At 36.1% G+C, this 23,354-nt stretch overlaps 1 protein-coding gene across 1 annotated transcript; it reads right to left on the minus strand.

Moving 5' to 3' along the window:
- Positions 1–14,353: 14,353 nt before the first annotated feature.
- LOC130237152 (protein phosphatase 1 regulatory subunit 15B) lies at positions 14,354–22,247 on the minus strand. Its single transcript, XM_056468001.1, has 2 exons — positions 19,664–22,247; positions 14,354–16,017 (listed from the first exon to the last, which is right to left on the minus strand). Exons 1-2 carry the CDS (start codon positions 21,407–21,409, stop codon positions 15,826–15,828), a joined length of 1,938 nt encoding a protein of 645 aa, XP_056323976.1. The 5' UTR covers positions 21,410–22,247; the 3' UTR covers positions 14,354–15,825.
- Positions 22,248–23,354: the final 1,107 nt, after the last annotated feature.

Genomic DNA, 23,354 nt, shown 5'->3' on the forward strand with positions numbered 1-23,354 from the left:
GTTTCAAAAAACTGTTAAAATGACTTGTTTGCGTTTGTCTTCTCTTACACAACAGGCCAGGGTACACATTTACTAAGGGTTGTATGACAAATTACCAATAGAGTCAGCAGCACAACACATATTCATATTGACGTTGTACCCCAACTTACCATAACATCATGGGAACGTAGGATTTTGTTTGGAAATGAAAATCGGTTGACATCAGAACCCATCTTTAGGCCAACGTCAATTTCCAATGTCCAACCTAAAATCAACCAAGTATCAACGTCTAATCATGTTACACCTTGACGTAATGTGGACGTTACCACTATGACTATATCTATCAGACATTGTATTTTGGGCACTTTCCAACACAACCTAAAATCAACCAAATATCAACGTAATTTGATGTCGTTATTGGACATCACAATAACGTTGTCCTTAGACGTTGGCTAGACATTGAATTTTGGTCACCTGATGTCATGATCTAAATCTAACCAAATATCAATGTCTTATGACGTTATGGGCTTGCTGGGATCATTAACCCCAGAGTAAATGCATATCCTAAATTAATGTGCTAGACATTAGCAGCTAAAGTCAATTTTACAAGTTTTAGATGCACTAAATAGTTCTTGGAGCTTTATATGATTACAGTTAATCCACTGAAGTCACATGGAAGACATCTTGGATACCAAGAGCACAGTGTGGGGTTTACAGCAATTAGTAACAAACTAACTACACTGTAAAAAAAAAGCTGGTTTCCACACAATTCCTTCATGTTCTCCCAACACAAATCAGTTAAGTTAAGAGGATTTCAAATAAGTAGTTTGAACAAGCAGCAAGTCATTTTTCAAGTGTAGTTACTGTGGTTAAATTAATTATCCACTCAAAAAAGTAAAGTAAGGGGTTCCTGTAAATGTTAAGGCAATTACATTTGAGTACTACAAAGTTTAATAAAGCTGAAAGCTACAATGTTTGTTATAACAAATTAAGAGTATGCATTGCAAATTATGGATATATTTTAAATAATATTGAGTCAAGTAATTAAATTCCTTATCGAGTAACTAAATTACTTTTCAAATATAATTATAAAAATAATGTGAAAAACGTAATGATGTAATTAGTAATTCATTACCTATTTAACTTCCATGGGGTTGAATGAATTAACCACAAATGTTCATTTTTGGGTGAACTGTCCCTTTAATGTACCTCAAACTGTGCACTAACAGGTTCTAGAAGTACCGCACTCCATCACTACTCAGTATTCGTTCACGGTACCAGCACTGCATCACAAAGTCAAGCAGATGCATGCAGAGCCCGATGCACATTTCCCTCCTTTTTTTCACAGCATTACCAGCCATCAACACAGATCCAACATGCTCCGACCAATGAGAATCACAGACAAAAGCCTATATCCTATGCACAAACCAATCACATGGCAGATAAACAGAGCAGAGCTAGTGGCAACACAAACACACACACCAGAGACAGAGAGCTAGTGTGTATCCAGAACAGATGCAGCTCTTTTAGGCGAAAAACACCGCATTCATTCATTTTCCTGCACACAAACGCCATTTAATCCAGGAAAACGCAAATTTGATTGGTTGGGAGTGCCAGCGTGATTTAGTGATTGGTATAAAAAAATCATTCAAGCCACATGTAAAGCGGCAGAAATCGATTACACAACAAGCAGGCACAAAAAAGGATGCCTGCTGAAGTCATTTGAGTTTATCCTCTCAATCTGTGTGCGGTTCATCCAAAAAGCTCTGCCCTGGCAAAAGCTCAGTCTGTTTCAGATTTGCTGGGATGTTCTGCATTCTGGACGCCGCTTCATAGGAACAAACCCAGCATTGACTGAGGTGCAAAAAAGATGTACAGAGGCAAAACAGACTCAAACACAGACAGGTGGCGACACTCTAGGGGGGGAAAACACAAGCTCAAAGCCCATCTGCTGACACACATGCATCTGGAACAACGGACAACACCCCAATAAAAATGATGCATCTGTCTGAGCAGGACCAACCCAAGCAAAAAGTCCAGCATCTTGGACGGGACGTATCGTACATATTAAATATTGACTCTGAAAACTTCTCGTATGAATTAATCATAAGTGTGTGAACATGCTCAAAAATGAGAGATGCTGCGTAAACGAATGAAACAGTATAAACATTTATTGAATTATGTATTTGTGTGTGTGTGTGTGTGTGTGTATATATATATATATATATATATATATATATATATATATATATATATATATATATATATACATATAATATGTATATATATGTGTGTGTGTGTGTGCGTTTTCATTCAGTATTTTGTTATTATTGTTCTCTAAAAAGAAAAACATGAGCACTTACCAGAAATCTGCTGAAATCTCCTTGCTTGACAGTGTTTCTTTCTTCTTGATACGTCCCCAAAACACTCTATTTATACTAAAGATCTAATATGAAAGAAATATGGATAGTTGTCCTTTCGGATGCGATGCTACAGAACACAACAACAAACAACAACAGGACCGGCTGGTGCAGGCAGTGACGGCGAGATGCTACAATAACAGCATCCCCTTTTCAGGAAAGGATGGATAAAGGAGGGAGTGACGGAGGCGGGAGGAGGGACAGTATGGAGCATGCTCGCTGCAAATCCCTGGGTATTTAAGAGTCACGTGACCCGCTCGCAGCTGTCAATCATCGCTGGCTGGTGAACGGAGTGGGGGAAGGAGATGGAGGATAGAGGATGGATGGATGGAGGATGATTATGTTGATGGTACAGTGAGGAGTGGAGCGGTGGGTGATGCTGTCGCAGCTGATGCTCTTTTTTTCTGTTTAATTAAAGAAAGGGGGAGAAATTAAGAGTGTAATCTCTCATAGCCCACCTCTAGCAAGAAGCCCACCAATGGCACGTGTCTTTCCTGGCTTAGAGGAGTGGATTAACCCCTTCTCAATGGACATATGAGGACACACACCTCAATAGATAATGTGATGAATTTGCTTCTTTTTTATTCTCTACATTGTTGGTTAATATTTAATTATGTATATATAATATTAAATGATAATAACAATAATATTAAAGGCAGTATAGTTTTTTAATGATTTTAAAGCAATACATTAATTTTTAAAACAAAAAATGTTGTGGTACATCTCATTTTATGTGAAAGAAAAAAAAACTGTTAAATAATTTTATTTTAAAATGGCAAAAAGTTTATAATTTTTCCATATTCATACCCAACCCAGGCTCATTCTGAGAACGTAGTCCCGGGGACGTTTCTGGAGACCGCGAAATACATAGCCGGGGGTACGTACGGCTGCATTTCATTTTTTTAAGCGAAGGCTGAGGGGCGGTGTGACGCCGTTCCTTTCGGCGCTTGCCGGCAGGCCAGCCAGCCGCTCGCCTCCATGTGGAGGGCTTTCCCGCTGCAACCAGTTTGTCCGGTTAGCTCTTCGTGTACTCTAGCGCACTCAAGGCGCAGAGAGGGGCTGACCACGATGACGACCGGGTTCGAGTCCGGGGAAGAGCGGTTCCAGAAATCAGGTAAGAAAACAAAAACAAAATCCAAAAATGAAGCGAACAAGTTCGTCACAGGGTGAGAATGTGGTCAAAATCCGAAAACGTGGTAAAAATCAGACGAGGGCTTTTCTTTTTCTGGACGGCTTTTGTGAATCGTCGTTGGTTGGGTTTAGGGACGGAGGAGGGTGGGTCAGCCGATTGGCCGGTCGCACGGTCAATCATCCTGTCATCCAGGCAGACAGGCGGAACGTTGTTCGACAGCTGCCTCTAGCGGGTTTACGCGAGAACGGCGCGGGGAAAAATCATGCACAGCGGCCTCTCGCGGATTCGCGAAAACAAAAACTGCAAAAATACATACCTCCCGGGACGTATTTCGCGGTCTCCAGAAACATCCCCGGGACTACATTCTCAGAACGAGCCTGGGTTCATACCACCCATCACCTATCTACATAAATAATTATCCATATTTAAATTTATTCAGTGATGTGTAGAAAATAAAAAATAGTATTACTTAAACTATTATTATTAGTAGTATTATTATCAGGATCAAATTTAAATGTACACTACCTGACAAAAGTCTTGTCGTCAATCCTAGTTCAGTGTTTCCCCTACCATTATATTAGGGGGCACCCCGCCCTCCCAACGGCCGTACACTGTAAAAAGTGGAAACTTAAACAAATTACTTTGACTTGTTACAATTAAATAAATTAAGTTTGACAAACTTAATTTCTAACAGTTTTCAGTAATAAATTAAGTTTTATAAAGTAATATAAATTAAGTTATTTTAGGTGTAACAGGTGTTAGTAATTTATTTATGGCAAGTATTTGTTCACTATTAATAATGTGCAATACTTGTATTTGCCACAAAACAAAAAAGCATTATTTTTATATTTACATGGGAAGGGAAATAATTCGGTACGGTAATAAAAGTATTTTTACTATTATTATTACATTATCAATATTATATTGAATGATTTGTACTGTACTGTATGTACTGTTCCATACTTGTTTTCTTAAATAAATTACTAAAACTTGTTACAGCTAAAAGGACTAACTTATTACTGAAAACATTAATTAAGTCTGTCAATCTTAATTCCTTTAATTGTAACAAGTCGAAGTAATTTGTTTAAGTTTTCACTTTTTACAGTGTATGTAATATCGAAATAGCCGTATGTAATATCTTATTTACACAACACCATGCGATTTCTGTCTCTACATAGTCGAGTGATTACAAATTTCTGCTCTCTGAATGTACATAGCCACCTTCTGCTGTATGGGAATGAGAGTGCGCGCGCCACATCTGACAGGACCAAAGACGCACATGTGCTCCTGTATATTATGCATAGCCTACAGCAGCCACAACACAGGTAAATGATGAGTGGGGAACTGAGTGATCGATGCGTGAGAGTCACAGCAGCTAAAATATATAGAGATGCGGTGCGACCTCTGTTAACAGTTTATTGGCGCGACTCACACGAGTGATGTTCTCTTTGCAAAGTGCAGCCATTGCATTTCCAGTGTTTAACGCTGCAGTGATGCAAGTGGAGCGTGCGCCCCTATCTAGCATCCTCCAAAGCGTACTGACCTCTCCCGGAAGCTCGGCAAGTCTCCCGCAAATTTATACCGGCTCCATGATCGCCAAAAATGAGTTAAAATAGCAGGAAATCATGGCGATGAGTGAATAAGCAAGAGAACAGATCGCAAAAGGCACAGTGATGGTCTAAGCATTACATTTGTTAGGTTAAATGAATAGAGCAGTAAAGATATCACGAGCGCAAATCCCTTCCTCTCCCTCATTGAGTGATCTGCTGTCAATAGTTGGAGACGAGCAAAATATTTTAATGGTCCTGCATGTATTTAGGCCTTTTTACATATAACAACTGAAAGTTCTGTGTTTTTGACAATATTGCAAATTCACTAAAAGCTGGCTGAAATTATTAGATAAATAAAACTTAATTTATTTTTTAACATGAATATTTAATAATATAAATTCTTGTAATACACTCATTGCTATAGTTTATAGGCCTATTTCCTCTTAGTAAAGAAGTATTAGTTTCATATGTGTTCATTGTAACTTCTTATGCATCAAATGTGAACTTCAAACTTGTTAATTTTTAATTATTCTTTCATCATTTGCATTGTTTCCAAATTGCATTGTAATTTTTCAGAATTTTTACATCTGTTTTATTATTCTCAGAAACCTCTGATAAATAAGGGACTAAGGGACAAAGTAAAATGAATGGATGAATTATTTTCTGTGAAGCTGCTTCTGGTCATGACATGTTCACTCCTAAATGGTTTTAGGGATTATATGCAGCATCCTTAATTTATTCTAGTGGGTAAGATCTTCTCTTAAAGGGCACATAATTTACCTCTTTTTTATGATTTAATATTAATATTATGGTTCTTCTGAGTGTGCCAGTTTAGGTTCAGTTCAAAACACAATTCAGATATTTTTATTATAATGTGTTTAACAGTGTCATGTAAGGGGCGTGTCCACAGCTCGCTGATTTAGGGGTGTGTTGCTTCACATGTAGATTAGTTTCGGCTTCCCGCCCAACGTAACAAGGGGGCGGAGCCATGAGCTCACCCGCTCTGTGTTTGGGCAGACTGAGAGAAGGTGCAGGAGTGAGAGGATCAGCAACCAGTCGTACATATACGACTCGGACACAGACCAAGCAGAGAGTACAAAATCATTTGTGTCTTTGTACAGTTTTACAGCCATCTGTGTGCTAGATTCAAGTACCGAGCTTGTACACAGAAACTAATAACCACGCACACTGAATTAACTTTGACTGAGGCATAAGGTAGAAGTATAAGGTAGACTCAATGAGAAGTACACATGTTTGCAAACCTACCTAAAGATACAACCAATAATTCCGATTAGAGCGATAATGTGGAGAATATTGCTCTTGTGTTGAGCCCAATGAGCCTTGCATCTAAAAATAGAGCAAGGGTGTTCCTTTAGTGATATTGCTTCGACTCACGCTGAAAATGGCGGACGTGATCAACAAACTCAGGATATGATGACGCGCCTGTCAATCAATATTGGTGGGCGGGGGGACCGCACTTCTACGTAAGGTTGCGGTCGATCTGAAAACCGCTCCAATTGGTCCACCGTTTTTTATGTTGTTAAAATTGAAAAAAAGCACTGGGTGTGCTTATATCACCCCAATATGACGGTCTATACACCATAAACGCACATATGTCTGTCCAAACAGCTTGAAAAGTAGATTTTTTACCATAGGTGCCCTTTAAGGTTCATAGTTAGAGGGAAAACGTGCTCAATGCATTATAAAGCTTGAAGCATTAGAATCGGTGCTCAGTATCACCAGATCAACATGACAAGAAATCGGTAATCAGTATCAGCTGCAAAAATCCCGATCAGAAGCATTCCTAGCTTTGACCCAACTTGGCTGTTAGAGTGGCAATACTCCCTCTGGCTGTACAAGACTGGTCTTAGTAAGTAAATACACCTTTAGGAAAAAGAAGTATACTTAAGTAATGGTCAAGTATAAAAGTATACTTTATTTAGTACATATACTAACATTAATGTACTAGTACTTAAAATGTTCTTCCAGAAGCCCATTAAGATACACTGCAGTGACAAAAGCTGCACACTTTGTGGATAAAAGGATATAAATATAAATGTTACATTTTAGCTTGTACGGTTGTACAGTTCAAATAATTCTTTTGTCATTAAAAGAAACAAATTAACACCATGACTCCTTGTGTCAGTGTCAGTCAGAACAGCCGCACTGCGCCACACCCCCAAGTTTTCTTTGCCGTTCCAGATGACTTTATTAATAAGTTATTTGAGTCATTGCAGAGATGTGTGGATGCAGTCGTCCAAGCTCATGGGAGTCATACACAATATTAATTCTTTTTCCACTGCACCATGACTTTATATTCTATACTGTACTATATTTCTGTTAAGTGACAAGACTTTTGTCTAAGTAAAGTCAGAGCTTACTGTCCTAATTAAATAATTCCAAATAAAGACATGATCCTATTTTATTTTGGTAAAATAAGCGTAATCTAGAGGCCTTTGCCTTTCATATAAGCCACTTCTGATACCAAATGATCAACCAGAAGTCAAGTTATTATTTGTTGTTCCTAAAACTTGGATAGGCTACAATACTTTTGTCAGGTTGTGTATTCAGTGCTAGATAGTAAAGTAAAAAAGGCAGTGCTAGGTAGTAAATTAAATTAATTATTATTCAATATTATTAAATATAGTCATTTTTTAAAATAATATTAATAATAATAATAATTTGTAACATTTATCTAGTGCTTATCTTAGGTCTCATTTAAAAAAAAAAAATTGTAATAATAAACCTCTTTAGAACATATTGCCGTTCTTTATATACAGCTCGTTTGTGGTATACATAAGGATGCATAAAATGATTCTATGCGGATTCTGCTCAAAAAACCTAGATGGTGCAATGCAAGTGATTTATTTTGTGAGGTAAGAGTTCGATCATGTTCTGCTTTAATGAGAAATTTGATCTGTAAGTTTATTTGTTGACTGGAGAATTCTCAGAATGGCATTTTAATGTTGTTGATAAATCCTAGGCTTACTGCGTTATCAGTTACCTTTGATGAAGTATTGGCATAACTGTCTCTTTAAATGTATATTGCAAATAAAAGAAAGAAAGTTTAATAATTTTATTAACATTACAATGAAACTCCATAACTTCAGAGTGATGTGTTTAACTTTAAGAATTCAGATTTTCTACTTTAGAATTATGTTTACTGTATATTTTAAAACTATTTTTATATTGTTTGACAGTAAATTTGTAATATTAATGCACTTTCGATTAATCAATTTATTAAAGCATAACATGAAAATGTTTTTAAAATTAAGTAAACAGTATGTGTTTGTTTTAGGAAATAATATTATAATTATAAATTGCGTTCATTTTTTTAATCTTTCTGTCTGTCTGTCTGTGAAATGCTTTTGAAGTACAGTAGTCTGAGAGTCAGTGGCAGGTGATGATGCTCATATTTCAGCAGCTGAACCTCCATCTGGATTTAATCTAGTCTAATACCTCACATTCCACACTCTCACGACTGTATCAGACACACTGCAAAGACGACACACACACACATGCGCACACACCCATAAACACATCAGATGAGCTCTTACACATGTACACACATGCAAACAAACATTGCTGCCATTACACTGCACGTTGCCTCTTTGCAAACCAGACAGGCTTAAAGGTGATTATTAAGCAAATATTTGTCTAAATCCAGAACAAGTTCTGGTGATTGAACGTTTACGTAACATTTAAGACGAGACACTACAGGTGAAGGATAGTTATCATTATACTTCTCCAGCTGACTGATTACATTGAGAATTATTTAAACATTTATTTTTATTAATTTATTTATTACAAGTTTTCTGAAATGTCATGTTTAAATATGCAAATTAGATTTTTTTTCTTTTATTATTTGTGAACGTTGGATTAAGTCAGATTCAAATTTTGTTCTTTTTTGACACATTATAGTCAAAGGTTTTTAGGAAATCTTTTTATTAATCAATAATTCAAAACAGCCCATTTGTTTTTATAATTATCCATAGAATAAAAAAAATTTTATCAGGCAAATTGTAAACAAATCCCTTCATAAAACCCATCAGATTATAAAAAAGAATAAACTTTGGCGTAAGTGCTGAAGACGTGGAGATTTATGACTCAAAAACCCATTTTCAGAAATCAGCCTTTAAACATATGCACTGTAACGGATTTAAACTTTAGACAAGTTGATCAAAAGCTATAGAAGAAATACTTAAAAAAATGTATTTTGGATGATTTTTAACAAATAAAAAAATAAACACTTTATGAAAAGCCAAGAAGAAGCCCCAAATCTCTTTCTTTTCCCGCTAAAGTAACTTATTTGCTTCATGAACCATAAAGGCAGCTGCAAATGCATACCGCAAAAGTGCTTTTTACATCTTGTTCTTTAAAAAAAAATTCATCACTAGGCCTTTAACAAGTGGAATACAGCGCCATCTTGTGCTAAACTGTCATGCTATACAGTACTCAGGTGGAAAGCACATGGGCAGATTGTGTCCCGAGTTCATTCTGTCACAGATGGGCAGGGCCAGACAAAATCTGCAATTATTTTTGTTATTTCTGCACAGAATGTTGTTCAAAATAAGCTAATTTATGTGGAATGATTTTGAGAGCAAAGTGACTAAAAACTTATGAAAAAAATCAAATGTTTTACTTTTATTTAGGTTTTATAATGCAAATCAAATTAGAGTCACTTGTTTGGTAAACAAAGTCAGCCTCTCATTTAATATATCTACAAGACAGAAAATAGGCTATTACTTCACACTCTATTACATAAATCATTTAAACATTTGCCTATTTTTCAATAATATTACTGAAATTAATATTTAAAAAATATTCAATATATATTTACACACATTTACATAAGTAAATGAAAATAAAATGAATTCTGTGAGAATGAAGAAGCCCAAACGACGTTTAAAAAAAAAACACTAACAAACTGTTAGACAGATTGACCAGAGGGAGAAGACATATCCGTCTGGGGGGAGATAAAGGGCACATGGACACTGCTCAGTGTGACATCTGAAGAAGCCAGAGGAGCACATGGAGTAGGAGTTTGCCAAATCTACCTTGCATTTTTTTTCTTGATTGGTGGGTGAAGGACAATTGTTTGCGTGGATTTTTTGCTCTTTTTAGGACTCATTAGTCTTGCAGACCCACAGTAAAAACTATCCTAGGAGGACCTTTGATGTACAGCAACAAGACATGGTTCCAATTATCCGGACTCAAACTTTGGGGTGAGCGCGACCCATTTTGCACGTACACTCATCCACAGACTTTTGGACTTTACACACACACACGGAGATTCACTATTTTTGTATTGTGTTATTGTATGAAGGTTGTTTGTTTTTATGTTTGATTGTAAGGACATTTTCAGAGAACTGTGTAATTATAATACATAAAGTATCCTTTATCCATGATCACAATCCATGATAAAATTTGAAAACAGGAACTAGAGAATTGAACCTTTTTTTTATTATTCTTGTGTATCCCGTTGATTTAAAGACGAGCATTACACAGTGTTAATGCAGACATCAAAAGCCACATAAAACCATGCGTTATTTCAACAACAAAAAATATATACTTGTGCAACATAAGACGCACATATCAGGACACCTTTGATAAAATGTAAAATAAATATCTGGTGTCCCCATAAGGATTGTCTGAAGCTTCAGCTAAAAGCACCTCACAGATCATTTATTTAATCACAGTTTTACTACAAATTCTGTGTTCATTTATGACTATTGTAGCAAAACCATGGTAAAGTTGAGGTTATGGTAATTTATTCATTCATTCATTCATTTTCCTTCGGCTCAGTCCCTTTATTCATCAGGGATCACCAAAGTGGAATGAACCACCAACTTATCCAGCATATGTTTTACGCAGCGGATGCAACACAGTTGGGAAAAATCCATCCACACTCATTTACACACCTATAGCGCATGTCTTTGGACTGTGGGGGAAACCAGAGCATCTGGAGGAAACCCAAGTGAACACGGGAGAACATGTAAACTCCACACAGAAATGCCAACTGAACCAGTCGAGACTCGAACCAGCAACCTTCTAGCTGTGAGGTCACAGTGCTAACCACCGACCCACTGTAGCCCTTCTGTAACTTATTCGCTACTACAAAAACATGTTTGTTTGTGTGTTTGTTTTGTGTTTGTTTGTGTGTTTGTATTTCCATAATGGCTGCCTGGTACTTACACTGGTCATGTGTTGTTGTTTTCAATCACTCACCTCAACTTAAAGACATACTAATCTAATACAGTGAATAACTTAATTTAAAGTCACTGAATACAGCACTAGCACCACACTGCCCTCCAAAGGGAAAGTGCAGTAACTACATATTTGGTCAAAATTAATTTAAGGCCCAAAATGGGCTTTATGTGACATCTGTTCGGTCTTGTAAGAAAGTGTAACATTTTTGGTTACATTTTGTCACGGTGTGGAAAAATGATACCCCTTATCTACCCTACTAACATGCTTGTCTGACATTTTAGTGTTTGCGTAGTTATATTATAATTTGCCTTTGTAGAGTGGCATGGGCCTATACCGTTTCTGGGAAAAATAAACCTCTAACACGTAGCTAGACCAACTAACTTTAAATGTGCAGATCTACTAAATGTTGACTCATAGTATCAAATCAAAGTTCGCTTATTATTAATAATTAAAATCATGTTATCAAAAAATAAATGTTAATAACTACCCAAATATAGGAAGAAAGGATAAAAAACACACACATGAACACAGCTATTTATAAACGCAAAATGTAAACATCAAAAACAGTTTAGAATAACTTACCTTTACTTGAGGCAATCCTGAAGTTGTTTAGGAAACCGAGTCATTATCGTGTCGGTTCAACTGAGGTGTCTTCTGGTCAGCGTGTGTAAAAATGGCAACATTACATCTACAGTATACAGCATGCTTTTTAGTATGCTGAGATTCTTACTAGCATACTTCTGAATACTGCGCGCTATTGCTACTTCCAACAGTTAATTAGTACAAAAAGTAGAATAAAAAAAAAAGTCCATTATTTTATATTACTATTTCACAATTCTGAAATGTGCAACTTTGCCACATGGATGCACAATAATGAAATGGTTATTTTGTATTTTGGTCCAGCAAAAAGTGTCAGTCAGATCAAGTTAATCTTAGATTATGATTAAACAATGATAAAATGCAGTTTTTCTAATCTCTTGTTTAAAATATTATAAACAGCAGCTATTCTAATTCTCTTTCTTGTGTTCTCTATTATCCCCTAGAGATTGTGGAGTGCCACTGGATCAGATCCAAGACCTGTGAAGAGACGATGTAGAGGACTTGAAGAGATGATGCCAACCTTGAAGGACAACACAAACTTAAGCAATATAAAAATTCACTTTATTTTATATATATATATATATATATATATATATATATATATATATATATATATACATATATATATATATATATATATATATATATATATATATATATATATATATATATATATATATATATATATATATATATATATATATGTGTGTGTGTGTGTGTGTGTGTATGTGTGTGTGTGTGTTTGTGTATTTAAGATATTATATACAGAGTTTCTTTGGGTTTCACCAAGTTAAGTTTAAGACATTTAAGACTCATAAAGGGCTAAATGCAAAGGAATTTTTCAAATGGCCCAGATAAAAAGATTTTTATTCTAACTTTATATATTTAATAATACAACAATAAATTAATAATAATAAAATTATATTTAAAAAAAATTCTTAGCAAAATATTGTAAATATTGTTTAAAAACACGCAAGCTCTACTTGTATCCACACACTTTTTTCAACATTAACTTACTTTAAAATATATATTTTTTTAAATGAACACATTTTTTAAAGCAAAAAAAAAAAAAAAACTGTCCAGGTCGGTGTCCTCAGCAGTAAATACAAGGAGCACTTTTAAACAAATGTTATTGTCAGGACAGTACTTAAACCATTGTGATAGACTTAAAAATTACCTATTGAATAAAAAGTTGAAAGTTTTATTGAGATGGACTGTTGGTGATTGTATGGGTTTTGGCCAGATTAGGTAGCAATACATTAACAAAGGAAAATTAGGACCTGTATAAAAAAGTTTTAAGATCTACAGCACAATATATCAGTAAATTTAAGACTTTTTAAGGCCTAAAATAAAAATTTTGAGATTTAAGACTTTTTAAGACCCCGTGGAAACCCTGTATATACACTGTCCACCCTTTACACAACTAACTTTCTGATTTTGACTGTGATGTAATGACATGCACCTTTTTATAAAGCTTCTATGGGGCAATGATTAATGTGAAAAGTGCTATATAAGTAAGTTTGAATGGAAATCAATGATTATGATGAAAGGTCAAGCATACACTGGTGAATTTGATGTAAGCTACCACTTAATATTACAAATAATGTGAATATTAAAATCAAATATTGGTGAAAGAATTTCATTTAGAAAAGCATAGTTATAATCAAATTAAATATACTTACTGTAAAGCTTTATTACTTTCATTTCTTATCGCTGCTGTTCTCTCTGAGAAGTTGAAGTCTCTTTACCTCTGGATTTAGTGTTTTTAATCGGCCAGTTTTTCCATTTTTGTACATTATGAAATAAGCTAATATTCTGTGATTTCTGAAAGATCAATAACATAAAATGAGTCAAATTACTTTAAGCCGTAGGCCATAAACCATTTTTATTGCATGGATTCCTTAATGTTTCACTTAATGTTTCACTTTTTCTGAATGTTAATAAGTTTTTTGTTTAAAACTACATTCATTAATTAATTTTTTTTAATGTCTTTGATTTATACTGACAGTAAGAGTCAGTTTTTGTCACCAGATTATAGTGCAAGTTAAATCCACGTTTTGGTTGACCATGCAGTTATTTATTAAATTAATTACTTAATGTAAAGCTTTATTTTAAAAAAAGAATACAAAAATTTTTAGATTTTGAACGATACACTTCTTCCTGACAAATTGGTAAAATCTGGTTTGCAGAATAGTGGTATAAAGACTTTTAAAACTAAATAGTTTGGGTGATATTCTTTTTTAATATTTCCCCAAATGATCATATCTGACAAGATTCTTTGATATATGAACTATCGTTAGACTGAATGACATTTTAGTGATTGTCTTCTGTAAATCAGTAAAGGAACTGTACAGTACGATAGTCACCATCATTCCGATGTTACAGGTTTGAGCACGATATGATGCAATCTAGTGCAAAGAAATAAAATATTCAGTATAGAAACATCACGAGTACACCACAGCGAGTTCTCCTGCATTGTTTTATTGATTAATTAAATTAGCACTAATCTTTTTTTGTCACAAATCCCATAACAGATGCTTAACTGCTAAAATGTATTACAAAAATAAAATGTTTTTATGTTAACTGTACTGATTAACAAATCTTATGCTTCAACATCAAGCATATTATATAGATCAGATCAAAAACATGCATCTTGTCCCTGCATTTCACCTTTATATTCAAGATTTTTACTGTTTGTCACAGCTGCCACAGTTCAAAGCACAGAGAAAAACCCCGTTACACGACAGTGATTTCCACGCATGGTTATGTCCAATAAATAGTGATGGGGGAGAAAAAAGACATCTTTCCATTTAGGATCATGCAAATACATTGCACTAAGGCCCACACCCATATATCTTCACTCTAACACAGGAACAGACACTGATATAAGCATTGCTCGGCTCCGGCAAAATACCACTAGGATTTAATGTGGGTAATGAGTGCGATTTCTCGGGGGATCGTTCACCCGGTGCGCCCCTGGCTTAATGATTCTTTGCAGAGCAGAAGTATGTTATCTTTGGCTTTGAGGTTACAACACGAGGGGTTTGTAAGAAGGCCTGAAAGATGAAGACAATACAGATTGAAGTGCTAACACTTTACTTTCCTTTAAGAATACTTCTGCGCTAATACTTTTCTGAGTGAGAGATGAATGTCAGTTAAGTGTTGCTTAATGGGTTGAAGTTAGCGCATGTTTGTGTGTAAGCATGACTAAAACCACATCAATTGAGTCAATGAATTAACTTCCCAAAAAGCATGAAAGCAAGCAATATGGTTTTTGTTTTCTGAATGGGAATCATGTGATAAAACAGACATGACATGAGTAGTTCCTTTTTGTTTTTCTTCTGAAAATGAAATGGTATTAAAGGGATAGTTCACACAAAAGTTAAAATAGTCATTATTTACTCGCCCTTTACTTGTCAAAACCTGTTTGACGTTCTTCTGCTGAACACAAAAGTAGATATTTTAAAAAAATAAAGCTGTAAACCCGTAGCCATTGACTTTAGTAGCATTTGCTTTTCATTCTATGCAAGTCAACATTTACAGGTTTCGACTTTCTTCAGAATATCCTCTTAGGTGTTCAAGAGAATAAAAAAACTCTTGAGGGAGATTAAATAGTGAGCAAATTTTCACTTTTTGGTGAACTATTGCTTTAATGGCTGAAAATGACAGCTCGACTTGAAAACCAAAAGCAAAATGCATATTTCCAAAATCCACACGACACTCAGCACAAAACATTTCACCACGAATCGAGTGAGGTGACCTTCCCTGGCAGGAACCGTGGAGTCCCTTGAATTTGTGACTTGTGAGCCCTTTGAACAGTTAAAGGGCCACCCGATGCCCTGAATTAAACTATTGAGATATATATATATATATATATATATATATATAATTTGTCATTCATCGTTTACATTTACTGCCAAACAAGTTTTTTTAATTAGCTAGAACTGTAGAGTCTTTGAAAAATGTCCAGGCGAAAATTAGGAGAAAGGCAGAAGCTGATAGTCTCTTCAACTTCCTGAACACGGCGCTGAAAACGACAGCGGTCGCGAGCGATTTCTTCCCAGGGTCCATGACGGTCCTCGTCGCTGCTGGCATAGAACTCCTCCACCTCCTCTACAAATGTCACCTGTGGAAGAAATATTAAAAGAAATCTGAGTCAAGTTTCATTTTATAATGTTAAACAAGTTTTATTTTATTTTTTATATTATCATTTTAAGAGTGGTGCATTGAAACCTGGCATCTCATTTGAATTCTCAACACTCTTGAAAGCAATGAGCAGCAGGAACCAATGAACCAAAATATAAAACTAATTGAAAATGGCTCTGAAAACCTGGAAATCTAAATATACTGTCAAACATGACAACCTATTGTGGTGCGTTCTCACACGTCTTGGTTCTCTTTGATTTGTCCAAAGTGGAAAAAAGTTAATAAAATTATTTACATTTATAGTTTACGCCTTATTTGGAAATGGAAGTTAAGACCAAACCTTAAGATACAAAATAAAAAACTACATATATTACTGCACTTACAAAGCATTCAAAAAATAATGTGTCCGGGGGTAAACATGTACATGTAAGGGTGTTTTTATCATGTTGAGAAGAGTTTTAAGGTCACAAATGGTGACATTCATGCATTCATATTCAGGGTTTTTGCAGGTTTTACCAGGTTCATTTTGACCATTCTGAATGAAATTATAGACTTATACAGGGCTAAATGCCAAGTTTTTTTGGAAAAGATTTTCACTTACTGTACCCCATCAAAAAATGGTTATAATTTAATACATTTAAGAATGCAATAATAATAATTTAATAATAATAATATAGGCCAGGGCAATTTCCTCGGCAGTAAATAAATTGAAAACTTTTAAACAAATGTTACTGCAAGGAAAGTATGGTAAATAGATGTTAATATTGCTATTTTTAAATCAAAAGTTTTATTGAGATGGATTGTTGGTGATTAGATGGGTGTTAATGGCCAGGTTGGGTTGCTATACATGAACAAAGGAAAAATAAGACCTGTTAAAAAAAAAAAAAGATTTTAATAGACTTCTTAAGGTCTAAAATTTAGCTTTTGAGATTTAAGACTTTAAGACTTTATTAGACCCTGTGGATACCCTGATATTTCAGTGGAACTGTTTTCATTTGAAAGTGGACAAAGACTTAAATATTAAAATAAATATTAAACTCAGTGTGAGATCAACCACACCAGAATGTTTTAATCTAATGGAATCTGCCAAATGTGAACACTCTTATTTTTGCTTCACAATGGATTGAAATGGAAATTTATTTTAAACTCACTCGTTCACTGTTGCTAAGTAACATGTAATTCCCTTAAAAATGTTCATATGAAATGTGTGCGAGTACGTGATTAAAGCATCTGAGTGTTTAAGTGTAGCATCACCCCAAGACCAAAGCTAATGACTCGGACTACTGTGATGCCAGAGTCATGAAATGCAGCTCGCTATGAAGTGATAATGAGTAATGGGCAGAGCACGAACTCAGTCTCCCTGGAGACAGCGAAATGGAACCATTGCATCAGATCATCACAGACGGGGAGGAAAGAAAAAAAAAACTACAAAATTATATTGCACAGCTTTACATCATTTTCTCAAGCTGCCCTATACTGCCATATTGTCAAAGCATGGATTTAAGGCACAAAGACAGAACTGAAGAGGATTATCTGTTGCTATCATGCACTGCATAGGAAACAAAAGATGATTATGATGCATATAATATCCTATTGTTGGTCTGAGGTGCAATGCCATCAACCATTGTCTGAAATATGTGGAGGGCACAAAATATTCTGTATTGTCTTACTGAAATTATTTTATTGTTCGCTTTCTTGACAACAGTATAAGGTTCAAATCATATTAATTAATGCATCAGGTGTCAACAAAAGCAGCGATGAGCAACATTTTTACAACAGTATGGTATAATACCACAACATTATTAATTAAAATGTAATGTATTGATGTAACGCTATTTTTTTAATTCACAGTGACTAATTAGAAGTATTAAAAATAAATTGTTTAATATGCAGTACCACTGTAAATATTGGTACTATAAAAATATTTAATTAAGCAATGATTTAAATTAAAATCACAGTGAAATATGATTAGGCATGTGACAATAACCGTTTTCAAGGTATACTGCAGTTTAGAAAAGTCAAGGTTTTAAAACCGACAACATTTTGTTATACCATTCCTATGATATATGTACGACTTTTTTACTTTTTTTTGTTTTTAGGAGAACAGTATCTCCAGCAGGAAAGATATCCAAAGAAATCGGTTTTAAGTTGAAACTGATGAAGACAGCAGAAGTCAATGATTTATTTCAATTATTTAGCCTGACATGTTCGCTGTAAATGTTTCTCAAAATAAAATATATTGTGTTCAACGGGAGAAAAGTTTTGGTTTCTACACAGACATTCAAAAAGAATATATTTTAGAGCAGCCATCACAACACCGTCAAACCGCTATATTTTTATCCAAGATAATCATACCATCAGAACCTTATACCAGCTTATGCCTAAATAAGTAGTATAAAATTGTACCATTTCATTTTTTTGTATATTTTTAAACATTATTGTACTTGTGAATAAAAAATGTTAAAGATCATTTTCAACTCCGGCCTTCTTCAGTGTCACATTATCCTTCCAAAACAATTGCGGTGTTTTGATTTGCTTTGCTTTGATTTTTTAAGACCCTTATAAGACCATTAAGAATTCAATGTTAGACTTTAGACAGGTTTAAGTTTTTTTAATGACCTGGTATTATCATGAGAATTTGTGTGATTGTTTTTATTTATTTTTTTCCTGATTAAGAAATTTAATTTGGGGAATTTGCTGTAAAAAATGTCAAACAGCTGTTGTGAATTGTATCTCTTTGCACTAAAAAACTTCAATATAAAAAAATATGTTTTTATTTAGATGCATTGTTGGTGATTAAATGGATGTCGGCCCAATTGAGCAGCATTACTTGGCAAAGCAAAATCAAGACCAGTTTAAAATAATTTAAGACCTCCAACACAATATTTCAGTGAATTTAAGACTTTTTAAGGCCTAAAATTTAGTTTTTGAAATCTAAGACATTTTACGACCCGGGCGGACACCCTGTAAAAAGCACTGTGTGAGAGCGAAACTGATATTTTTATTCTACAATTTTAGCAGTGCTCTTGCTGAATAAAATTAATTATATAAAAAAAAGAAACATCTTGCGTATCCCCAAAACCTTCAGTTTTATATTTATAACCTAAATATTAGATATTAAGTAAATATTACTACTGTTCACTAATTGCACCTTATTAAAAGATACCACTTTCTTTTAGCCAACAGTTTTAGCCACTTTTACCACCACTGCACAAACCATAATTTCCTCCAGATGATCAATAAAATCTTATCTTATCTTAAAGCACTATATTACATATTAAAAAAGAAGCATGCTGTTTAAAATTAACTTTCCTATACGGAAATTGCTTGCCCAATCCTTTAATATTAACTTCCAGGACTTGATGAAGCATATATAATGATTTGAAACATTGTTTTGAACTTAAGTGGTGTAAAGGCTGTGACAGCACATAAAACTGAAACTAAGAATGATTCAAAAGAGGACTAACAAGTCTCCGTCTGACTCATTCTTATATTGCAGACATAAACAGCTGTTCTCAATGCAACCACACCATGTCTCACTTTAGAAGTGTTCAGTAAGATAATTATATACACAGATTTGAACTGGAATGCGACAATGCATTAATTATGGTCAGAATTATACAAACCTTCTTCAAGTGAATGGCTGTGGCACTGCTTGAGCATGGCACAGGGGAAATCTCTGAGAATCCGCTGTCCAGCCTCTCCTCAGCCTCCTCTCTCTTATAGCGTGGCGTTCCAGGCGCTTTCTCCTTACGGCAACCTTTGGGGGGTTTCTTAGTCTGTACGGGGGCCTGGAAGTTGAGGAGGCTGTATGGGTCTGCTGAGCAGCTAAAAGAGTTCCATAATCTCCAGTTCTCTTCCTCATCCATCTCGCAGACGTCTTCGCTGGATTCATTTTCTGAAAGTGAGGGTGATGATGAAGAAGGCGAAGATGGCTGGGAGGACATATGCGCTGGAGGAGACTCTGAGACCGGCGAGCCTGTAGTCGCAGGGCTTGGCTTGGTGGCTGTCCTTATAGGAGCTGTAAAGTTCCTTGGATTATAAGGATCCCCGTTTTGGCACAGAGAGTTCCACAGTCTCTCAGCCTCAGAGTTGCCTTCCTCTCCATCTGAATCTTCCTCGGATTCATCATCGCTGTCAGCCAGGTCCTCCGAATCGGAGTAGTGGGATGAGCCTTCACTATCAAAGCCATCATCATCATTACTATCCCAATCATCATCATCATCATCATCCTCCGATTCAGATTCGCCACTGCAAGGGCTGCCCATGATGTAAGCGATGACCTTGTTTTCACACTGAGGCGTGGCTAAAAGAGGTACATTGTCAGCAGCCGCTTCTACAGTCTTCTCAGACTCCTTTTCCTCTCCTTCCTTAATTCCCTCCTCAATTGAGATAGGTAGGCTTTGTAGCTCACTCCCAGTAGTGTTACTCTGAGATGAGTCGTCTTCGGAGGCAACGGGGTTGGTTGTTTCCGACACCTCCTGCTCCTTGGAAAGCAGTTTCATATGAAGCTTACTATTCGAGTGTTCTTCCTCCAAGCTGGAGTAGCCATTATCTTGGTCAGGTGTCAGAACAGCCACTTCACTGTAGGCTCTACCACAAACCAGCAGTTGCTGCTCAACATCTAGTGGAAGCTGGTATGAGTTTGAGAGTGATTCTGTTTTGGACATGTGCAGCAGTGCATTGTGGGTCAGCTCTTTGGAGCACAAGGGTCTAGCGCTTTCGTTGTGCATTGATGGCCCATCATTGCTTTGACAATAGCCGACACTGTGATGTTCTCCACAATGCTGCCAGCTCGTATCAGTCTCTTTTCTGCTTTGTGCTACATTTAGCAGCACGTTTGGAGGTCTGTCATTGGCCTCCAAAAATCCTCCCTGCCACCAGCTATTAGTGGATCGCACAGACACCATATCCGGGCACAAATCGCATGCGCTTTCAGGTTTTGCACGCTTTTTTTCCTGGGTGTTCAATAACACCTGGCTCAGCAAGTTTCTTGCTGTTCCCAAGTATCCGACTGATGCCTGCTTTTGAAGGCTGAAATCTTTCTGGGAAGTGTTTTGAATTCCCAGTTCAGTCAGTGATTCCTGTGTGAACCAGGTAAGAGTGCCAGGGTCTCCAGGGGCCACGCTTGCAGCATTTTCATGCTGGCAGTGGAGGTATGCTACGTTCAGAGGCGTTAAAGAGTTTCCGATATCAAGGTGTGACTTCATTTCAAATGCAGTCTGTGTCTTTCCGGGGAAATACCTCTGCAGGAGAGACCACGCAGGCCTCGAGACCAGAGAGAACACGCTTATCCACGAGCTGTCAGTGCGCTCGTCACCGTCACGCGCGGACCGCGTGTCCCCTGGAATAAAGTGTCCATGTGTGCTCATACTTCTGAAAAATATGAAATGAGGTGAACTACATAAACTGAACGAAAATAAAACAAGTGAGTTACTTCTTTTACAATTGGCTCCACGTTGTTTAGATTTAATTTGAATAAAAGTGCTCGGGTTTATAATGTCAAGCTCTCAATGTTACAAATATACAGAACAGCCTTAACACAACCTAACGTTAAATATGGCCTTATAAGGCTTAGCTGGCTAGCGCAGCTTTTAATGTAGGGCTAAATGTTAGCTACGAACAAAGTGAAATGCTCCGCTACTCATTCCTTCCAGCCTCTAACACCATCCATGAGGGCTGATAAATATTCTCCGGGGTTAATGAAATAGTCCATGTCGTTTAGACTGTTTGGAGACCGGCCCGGCTCGCACGAACAGCTTCAGCGTCCATATTGACCGCAGCGTTGCCGCCAACTGTGCCGTCCTGAGGAGAATAACACCAATTATTTCGGGTTGAAGGGATCGTAGAAACAGCAGAAGGAATTGACAAGCGTTTTGAAGTGTAGTAAGAGTAAAATAGGCTGGTAAACTCCAAAGGAAAGCTTGAAACAAAAGCCATTTTGACGTCTGAGAGGAAGCGAGCGTCGGGTTTTCAACTGTCAGTCTTCTGTCACCTCAATCGAGCCGCGTTTTCGGACGAAAATACTGTAAGCTGTTGGAGAAAAAACGGCTGAATCATCAAAATCGAGTCAAAGCGCTCTCCTTAAAGTTACGACAAAAACTGAATCACTTTAAATTCGTTTTAAGCAGAAATACTTGGTATAGAGACTCGTTGACGTCGCCGTCTCGCTCGCTAGCCGCGGAGCTAAAGCGGAGAGATTTCATCAGAAAAGCCTTAAGGGAGCGTCTCTAAAGTGCAGCAGCGCCGCGTTTACTAGGGACCGTGGTAAAAATCCCATCTCACGTTGTACTCTGAAACGTGTGTGTTATATAAGATGTTCAGAACATGTCACGTAATGCCCAGGCAATGCATACTGAAATCCCTCAAGACACTCTAAATCTTTAATACTTTCTTCTAGTCGTTTTTTTACTAATCTAGTCAGACTTTCTCCAGAGGGACTTTCAGCATGAATCTTATCTGACGGATCCATTTTTGCTTTGGTGCAAAGACTTTTTTGGAGAAACTGCCTGCAGAATCCCTCAGGCACAGAACTAATGCTTCATGAAGAATTGACCGTGCACACTGTATGAAAAAGTATACTTTGTTCTTTCTCTTATGATTTTCAGTAAATATCAATACGCACAGAAGCTGTTCATTTAGCACAAAGGCAGGAAAACTTTCAGGGCAAACTCACACAAAGCAGGAGAAATATACAATCCCTAAAATAAATAAACTAATATTATCATCATCTAAGATTAATGATGAATTATTACTTTATGAATGTATAGAAGTTAAACGATTTTGTTTAAAAAGGACGATGGGCGAGAGAGCTTAACATTTTAATTTTAACATTTTAACATTTAAGAAAACACATGCAACTATAAAAAAAACATAAGTAAATTAAAACAAGATCTTCACCCGTTTGACAGCACACATGCTGCAAAACTTCTCAACACAAACACATAAAAAAAGCGGTGCATTTTCCCACAATGCAAACAAATTAATAAAAAGTGCTGCATTTTCTTGCAATGCAAACTATTTACGAAAACACGCTGCAATTTCTCACTACACAAAAAGCTTGGAACACAACGGAAATATTTCAAGGGGACCCAAAAATGTGATGGACTTCGCTGTGCCGTGACTATTGCTCAGTGAAGTTGTAGGTGATCTTTGAAAGGTAAGTTTTTTTTTGGTTTATTTTAACATCGTGATTTCCGTGTCTTTAGCATTTATTAGCCTTATAACCATAACCTAAATAGCAGGGTCCGTCATGTCTTAGGGTCTCCTTGAAACATTTCCATTGTGTTGCGAGCTATTTGAAAATGTTGTGAGAAA

This window comes from Danio aesculapii, chromosome 11, assembly GCF_903798145.1.
Source record: "Danio aesculapii chromosome 11, fDanAes4.1, whole genome shotgun sequence".
NCBI lineage: Eukaryota > Metazoa > Chordata > Actinopteri > Cypriniformes > Danionidae > Danio > Danio aesculapii.

Coding starts and splice junctions, on each gene's coding strand:
- LOC130237152 (XM_056468001.1), bottom strand. CDS start 21,409: ATGAGCACACATGGACACTTTATTCCAGGGGACACGCGGTCCGCGCGT. Junction 16,018..19,663: donor CAGCCATTCACTTGAAGAAG/GTTTGTATAATT, acceptor TTTCTTCCACAG/GTGACATTTGTAGAGGAGGT.